At 38.0% G+C, this 8,626-nt stretch overlaps 1 protein-coding gene across 1 annotated transcript; it reads right to left on the bottom strand.

Annotated features, from left to right (window-relative positions):
• Positions 1–444: 444 nt before the first annotated feature.
• Positions 445–5,817, bottom strand: LOC140451740 (uncharacterized). The gene has a single exon (XM_072545584.1). The coding sequence runs from the start codon at positions 5,815–5,817 to the stop codon at positions 445–447; it is 5,373 nt and encodes a 1,790-aa protein (XP_072401685.1).
• Positions 5,818–8,626: the final 2,809 nt, after the last annotated feature.

Below are 8,626 nucleotides of genomic sequence, written 5' to 3'. Positions count from 1 at the left end.
TCTTAACGTATTATAGGTAACACAACCTAGTGAGTACTATATGTGACAATATACGTGGTTACACAAAATTATTAGTTTCACAATCGCGGAGACAAATTTTCTTATTGTTAAACACTTGAGAGAGAGACACGCTCTGAGAATCAAATCACAAATTTTGTTATTAAAGCACCATGTTTCTTCCGCGAGAGTTTGTAACAGACGGCCGAGGGTTTTTCTTGGGACCGTCGGTCGCCTATGTCGGGAACAGGTCATTTTTAACGGGGTTTAGTAAGTACCGTTAGAGTTTATTGATGGAATGAATAGGGCGTCTTGGCATACAGGGTGGAGTACAGTTATGAACAAAGGGAAATATACTATTTTGAAAATTACAGGGTTGTAAACAAAATCAGTTTACAACCATACTGCCCCCCAGAGAATGTCTACTATCTTGTAGCCTTACTTTTACTATAAGGCGGAAGAAGGGCCAAAAACATGCGTTAAAGTCTCATCTTGCGGTAAGGGGATCAGTCTAGTGATAGGGCGAATGAACGTTCCACTTTTCGTGCGAACTTGTACTGCTCGAACGTTGTGGTCTTTTCCTTCATAAACTTCAGTCACCCGAGCTAATGGCCACTGTAAGAGAGGGTAGTCCAGGTTTTTAACCAAAACTAAATCGCCGACTTTAATATTAGGAGTTACGTGAATCCATTTGGGTCGGTTTTGAAGCCGATTTAGGTAATCCGAGGTCCAACGCTTCCAAAAGAGTTGCTGAACTCGAGTACACTGCTGCCAGCGCTTCAGTCGATTATCCGGAGTGCATGAAATATCTACCTCTGGATAAGATAACAGGGGAGCACCTATTAAGAAGTGTTCTGGAGTAAGAGGCTGTAGGTCTAATGGATCAGTAGACAATGGGAATAGAGGGCGAGAGTTAAGAATGGCCTCTACTTGAGCAAGAATAGTGCAGAATTGTTCAAAGGTATATACAGAGTTACCGGTGATTTTAATCAAAAGTGACTTAGCACTTTTAATTGAGGTTTCCCATAATCCACCCCAGTGTGGGGATCTGGGAGGAATAAATTTCCAAGTGATATTTTGAGAAGCAAGGAACTCGTGAAACACATTAGGCTGTGTTGAGAAATGTTTTCTAAGAAGAGTGAGATGGTTATTGGCACCCACAAAATTAGTTCCATTGTCACTGTAGATAATGGATGGGATACCACGTCTAGCTATGAATCTTTTAAGACAAGCCAGAAAGGCGTCTGTCGTGAGGTCAGACACTGCTTCTAAATGGACTGCTTTGGTAGCTAAGCATACAAACAATGCTATGTAACCTTTAGATGTAGGGGCTCTTCTCAAGGAAGAGGACTTTATGCAAAAGGGACCTCCAAAATCTATTCCTGTGTTTTCGAAAGGTCGTTTCGATGTGACTCGTTCACGAGGGAGATCTCCCATAATTTGGGTTGAGGCGATGGCATTAAACCTAAAGCAAGTGTTGCATGAGTGTATTATACGTTTTACACACCTAAGTCCGTCAAGGGGCCAATATCTTAAGCGGACATTGTTTAAGGTGGTTTGAGATCCTGCATGTCCCAGACGCTGATGCTCTGAGGTGAGCAACAGTGTAGTGAAGTGATTACGCGCAGGGAGCAGTAAGGGGTGTCGTTGATCAAAGGGTACATCCGAATACTTGAGTCGACCACCTACTCTAAGTAATGTAGACCTGTCAAGGAAGGGATTCAGTGAAGCAATTTGCTTGTTAAGTAACAATCGACCTTGTGTCAGAGATAGTATTTCGGACTTAAAGAAAATGGCTTGAACTTGACGTATTAGGAATAGTCTGGAATCTTGCAATTCCTTAGGAGACAAATGACCAGATAAGCGGTCTTTATGTCGGGCATTGTACACAAACCGACGTATGTACGCCATGGATTTTATAAGTTTAGTGAATGATGAGAATCGGTTTATATATTCGATCCAACAATTTTTCTGAGTTTTGGTATATACATTAACTGCTTTCTTTTCTTCAGGGAGATTGACCATAGGCTCAAACGAGCTATTTTTAAACAAATAGCTAGATCGATCTAGTAGAAATGATGGTCCAGATGCCCAAAAGGATCTGGCCCGATCTGAAAGCTTGCCCCGAGATAAGAGGTCTGCGGGATTGAGTTCAGACTTTATGTGCTTCCACTTTGGGGAAGGACTAGCGTTTTGGATTATTTCCACCCTGTTTGCCACAAAGGTACACCATTTTTTGGAAGGTGAGTGCGCCCAAGAGAGAGCTACCATAGAATCTGACCACAAGATACTGTCAGAAATGGTAAGAGAACGAGATATTATGGCATAAAGCTTGGTGTAAAGACTGGTTAAGAGAACCATTGCACACAACTCAAGTTTAGGTATAGTGAGAGGTTTTCTCACTGGAGCTACACGCGATTTTGCAGCAATAAGTGTAGATGACACAGATGAATCAGAGTATTCTGCTCTTAAATACATGCAACATCCATATGCCTGAGTACTGGCATCACAAAACCCATGTAATTCGACTTGGACTACGGCCTTTTCCTTGATTATACACCGAGGAATCGAAAAGGAGGACAGGTTGGTTAAACTTGACAAGAACTTAAACCAACTGTCTAAAAGATCGGGATCGGTTATAGTGTGGTCCCAAGAGAGATTTTTGGCCCATATTTGTTGCATTAGAATTTTTCCGTGAACAATTACAGGATTGACAAATCCTAGAGGGTCATAGCACTGCGCTATGACAGAGAGAATTTTTCGTTTGGTAGGTGAACTAACAGTAAGCGACTCTGGAATGGCAACTTGGAATACATCAGTTGCAGGATCCCACTTAATGCCTAGCACCTTGCATGGCCCTTTTTCAGAAAGAATGTCCTTTGACCCGCTGCTAAACTCTGCAGAAGATGCAGCAAGAGATGAATTAGATCTGATCTTGTGTATACTGAAGCCAGCGGAAGAAAGAGTAGAGCTTAACGAACGATGCAGTGAAATGATTTCTTCTTCAGTACTACAGCCTGATAAGATGTCATCCACATAAGTCTGATATAATAGGGTGTCTTTCACTGCCGTTGAACAAGAGGTATTTTGAGCAATGTCCTTTAGAACTCGACAGGCCAGATATGGAGCACTCTTTTGACCAAATGAAACTGTAGTTAGTTCAATGCAAGAGAATTGGTCTTGTGGAGTTTCTCGCCACAAAGCGTTCTGAAGAAAGTGAAAGGAGGGGTTTAGTTTCACCTGCCGATACATTTTCGTTATGTCAGCAGTAAATGCAAATTTATGAGTTCGGAATCTGGTAAGAATTTCGAACAGTTCAGGCTGAACCTTAGGACCACGGAGAGTGATATCGTTTAGTGAGAGAGCTGAAGTGGTCTTAGCCGAAAAGTCGAAAACGACTCTCATTTTCGTAGTAGAGCTTTGGTCTCGTACAACTGCTAAATGTGGGACAAAGTATTTATTCTCAAATTTGGAGTTACAAAGGGCCAGAGGGACTTCCCTTCCGTGTCCTAGCTCAATATACTCCAGCAGAATTTTTCTATATTCTTCCTTTAGGAAAGGATGCTTGACAGATTTCTTCTCAAGGGAAAGGAATCTGTTTTTAGCACACATAAATGAATCGCCCAATTCTTTGTGAGCTAAAGGGTGCATGAGAGGGAGGTCGACCTGGTAGCTGCCGTCTTTCAGAATTTTAGTCGTCGAAACAAAGATTGCTTCGGCAAGCTCATCCTGTTCCGAACTTTTAGAAATATCAAGACCTTGTTCCTGTTGAAAAAAGCGATCTAGGGTTTCATTAAGTGATTCCTCGGTTTCTTGAAAACCGAGGGTCGAGTGAAATGTGTACGATTTTGGGTGAGGTTGAAAGTGGGGTTTAAGATAGCTGAGTGGTACAGAGCCAGACACAACCCATCCTAGCTGTGTCTGTATAAGAGAGGGCAATCCTTTCCCCAACTTTTCAAGTCCTGGTAGCAACAGCTCATAGTAAGCATCAGCTCCTATGAGCAAATCAATGCCAGCTGGTTGACCGAAATTTTCGTCGGCCAGCCTATTTAATATATGAGAGGGAATTTTAAACTTTCTTATGTCAATGGCTATCTGAGGCAAGCAATTTGTAATAGAAGGTATTACTGCACAAGAAAGAGTAAACCGCTTAGCAGAAGAATTGCGAGGAAAGATATCTATTGTAACTCTTTCCTTAATGACATTACTATCATTAAGGATTCCCGAGATATGCAGACTGGAAGGATGCCGTTTGCATCCTATTGATTTAGCTAGTGACTCAGTGATAAATGAACTTTGACTTCCAGAATCCAGAATGGCTCTGGCTAGAATAGGTCGTCCATTTACTGGATAAATGTGAACTTTGGCTGTAGCCAATAAGACGTGAGTCTCATGTGTAGTGATTGTCGATAGTACAGTTGAGCGTGAAGTGAAGTTATTTTCATGTACGACGCTGGACTGGTCAATTTCTGGCTGAGTCGTCAGGAGAGTATGAGATATAGAACGAGTGGAAGACTCTCCGTGGTTGAGTGAGTGATTAGAGGGCTCAATTGGAGTATGAGTATTAGCTGCTGAGCTGCGAGTGTTGTGTAAAAGAGAATGGTGCCTCGAGTGACATAGAGAACAGGAAGACTTTGAACCACAGTTTTGTAAAAAGTGCTTACTACCTAAACAGTTATAACAGAGCTTATTGGCCTTTGAATATTCAATTCTATCAGATACAGGCAATAAACAAAACTTAGTGCATGAGTAGATGCGGTGATTTTGCTGCGAGCAGTAACCACATCCTTTGGGCTGTGAGGTATATGGTTTTGATTTTGAATCCATTTGACTGGAGGGGTTTGATTGTGAGTGAAAAGCTACCTTAAACTTACTTGGGTGAGAATGGTCATTACCTTGAAATCTAGTCACTTTAGACGTAGGTTGTTGGGCCGCAATGTTATTCTCAGAGTTGATATTTTCCAGAACAACACAACGGTTACTCAAAAAATAGAAAAAGTCATCAATAGAAGGAAGCTGATTCACTGAAACTTGCTCTTCAAATGAGCGGCGAGTGCTATAATCAAGTTTTTGTTCCAATAAATGAACAAGTAAGGATTCAAACAATTCTGCTTTACTTAACTTTACCGTATCTAAGGCATCTAAAATTGCCTTAGAATTTGCAACGAATTGTCTCAGCGATTGCGAAGTACATTTTTGCAATGTAGGAGTGGCTAGTAACTGCTGATAATATGAGCGGATTATCTGCCGTTGGTTACTATACCGGCTGTGTAATAAATCTAAAGCTATGACAAAATTATCATCAGTTACCGGCAACCTATCAATTAGCTTTAACGCTTCTCCCTTTAGGTATGATTTTAAATAAAAGAATTTCTCAACATTTGATGATAACTGTGAATTATTGACAATTAGGGCTCTGAATAAGTCGATAAACGAAGGATATTCGATGCAATTTCCACTAAATGTGGGTAAGTGAATATTTGGTAGCTTAATATTTATATGAGAGTGGCCACTACGAGAGAAATGATCAGGATCTGGTCGGGAAGACACTTGATTTAAGGCTTCGACTTGAGCTTGTAGGGTACATTTTAGATCCAGACATTTATTTTCATATTCCTCTCTGTCCTCTGAGTCACTAGGTGAGTCCAGTAACTCAATTTCATTTTGAATGGAGTCATATTTAGCTAAGTTCTCCTTGAGAAGGTCTATACGAGACAACAACTGATGTTTATCATCACAAGAGGTATTAGCGCTGTACCACTTTTCTATGCGGGTGAATTGCGCCTTGTAAGTACTACGCTTTTTCTTAAGAGTGTCCATGTTTGTATTTACAAACAACGAGTTAACTGAGAATTTACTAAGAACTACTTATAATAAGAATACTAAGAAAGAGAAGTGTTTTTTGCTAAACTAACCTAACCCTTCGAGTAAAATACAAAGATAAGACACAGAGTGAGAGTGAGAGAGAGAGAGAGAGAGAGAGAGAGAGAGAGAGAGAGAGATATGCAGAGAGGTATATATTTTTTTTTTAACAACACTTCTATTGAAATACAAAAGGGCAAATGCTGAACAAGGCACAGAACGAGAAATAGAGTATTCTTGCTAAATCCAAATGAGAATAACAGTATACAAAATAAAATGAATTATTCAATATAAATAAATTTTACTTTAAAATATACTATGCAGCAATATATAAATTAAGTTTTCTATTAAGAGTAAAAATGAAGAATTAAATTATATTTAAATTGCAACTTTGTGACTCGCACTGTAACAGAATCACCAAATATCATGAGAAGAGTGATAGCTTAATTGATAATTTACGGTTCTATATTACTGTTGAATACATAATTATAATAATGCATATGCCAATCTGGTTTACGATGAAATAAATAAAGACATGCAGAATAAAACAACTAATTCGTAGCTTTTATTATTCTCGTAGCATCACCTGAAACATACAAAAAACATTCCAGACCGGCATAGCTTTCTCAAATTTATACAATCTAAATTATGTTCTAAATTACTTAATTATATTCACTTCTGAGTAAACAATCTGCTTATAATTATATGTGTTTAATGCTATCACTGCACTTTGTTTATTAAGGAAAGAGTTTACCTCGATACACTAGGCTTTCGGGGAGGCCTATGTCTACTTGCGTCTGCTTCCTGCGGCTGCTGTGCACCTTCCAACTCGATTGGGCTTCAATTGTAAAGAGCTAATCATGGAGAATCATCCATCCGGTTCGAAGATAGACCATGGAGAAATTACCGGCGTTTGAGGTGGAATTATGTGTGATTCCACGTGCTTTCAATCTTCAACTAATACCGCCGGTATTCCTTGGGTTTTTAAGTGGACTGTATTATTTTAATTGTATATGGTACGTAAAGAATACTAGTAACTTATAACTAACTTTTATTTCTTAACGTATTATAGGTAACACAACCTAGTGAGTACTATATGTGACAATATACGTGGTTACACAAAATTATTAGTTTCACAATCGCGGAGACAAATTTTCTTATTGTTAAACACTTGAGAGAGAGACACGCTCTGAGAATCAAATCACAAATTTTGTTATTAAAGCACCATGTTTCTTCCGCGAGAGTTTGTAACAGACGGCCGAGGGTTTTTCTTGGGACCGTCGGTCGCCTATGTCGGGAACAGGTCATTTTTAACGGGGTTTAGTAAGTACCGTTAGAGTTTATTGATGGAATGAATAGGGCGTCTTGGCATACAGGGTGGAGTACAGTTATGAACAAAGGGAAATATACTATTTTGAAAATTACAGGGTTGTAAACAAAATCAGTTTACAACCAGATGCGTCGGGCAAGGAGACAACTGGAGAATAGTGGCCTTATATTTTATTATTATCTTATCCAACTGGATTATTTTACAGAAGTCAATCAAAAATTTTTGTGCTCAGGGCACAAGTTTCTGCCTTGCGATCAAGACTTTGCAAATATTGAGAGGGTGAAGAAAACGGCAAAGGTAATACCTCTATCCAAGCAAAGGTAATACCTTTAGATTGGAAAGACGTCATAGTGGAAGCATGTATAAATTCCCCATTTTCAATCATTGGGGAATAATCGATCAATTCATGGAACATAGAGACCTCTGCGATCTAAACGAGGTGGAGAAAATGATGAATAAAACAATAATTACCAAAATTGCGTAGGTAATTTGGATACAAGTTGCAAATAATGATCCAATGGTGATCGGAGATCGCACAACATAATAGGCCCATGGCAACCACTTCCAATTATAAAAAAGAAGTGTGGTAATAGTCTTACTAGAATCTTTGAAACCGTTACATGATGATCCAATTAAAATTAGTAAGGAAAAAAGACATCTTAATGGATATGACAAATTATATGGACGATCAATATAAGCCCTTTCATACTAATTTGACTTGTTAGCCCAGTCTGGTTATACAAAAATCATCGATTTCACGGTAAAATGTTTCGCAGATATCTGAAGCTTTTAAGACATAGGTGGGGGTTACTAGATGACGAATAGATAAAAAGATACTCCTATTTTTACCTTGCGTTTTTTTAAACAATAATTTATGGTCAGAATTTGATTTTTTATCCATAAGTTTTTTCCCTTATAATTTAAATAAACAATATTTATACCATTTTTTTATATCAAGAATATCTTTATTTTCCCGTTTTTTCAATTCAAATTGATAAATAATTTACGGATATATTTGCAAAAAAGCAGTTTTTTTGCACTAATGTATAAATTTAATTAATTTTTGTATTACCAAAATAAAATGTTATTAATATATTTCATCATTAAGGAATTACAGTCTTTTAAATTTGTGCGAAATTTCCTACTGATCGGTCAAACAGTTTAAAAGTTATTCAATTTGTTTATCCCTGGGACTAATTATTTAAACCATTGATCTTGCCCTATGAGTGATGCTAGACACATTTAACAAATTTTATAAAATTCTTTAAGACTTATACTATCTCAGAAGTTAAATGAATATTGAGTTTTCATCTAAATTATTTACAAAATAAACGTTTGAAAAAAGGGTATGTTTTTTACTTATAAACAATTGTAATAACTTCTATATTTTTCAAGCTACAGACTTGCACATACAACCATTAGATAGCTGGTAAAAAA

The sequence above is a fragment of the Diabrotica undecimpunctata genome, chromosome 10 (genome assembly GCF_040954645.1).
Source record: "Diabrotica undecimpunctata isolate CICGRU chromosome 10, icDiaUnde3, whole genome shotgun sequence".
Classification (NCBI taxonomy): Eukaryota; Metazoa; Arthropoda; class Insecta; order Coleoptera; family Chrysomelidae; genus Diabrotica; species Diabrotica undecimpunctata.
Note: the sequence above shows the minus strand (reverse complement) of the source record. Positions and strands in the feature narration are given on the sequence as shown.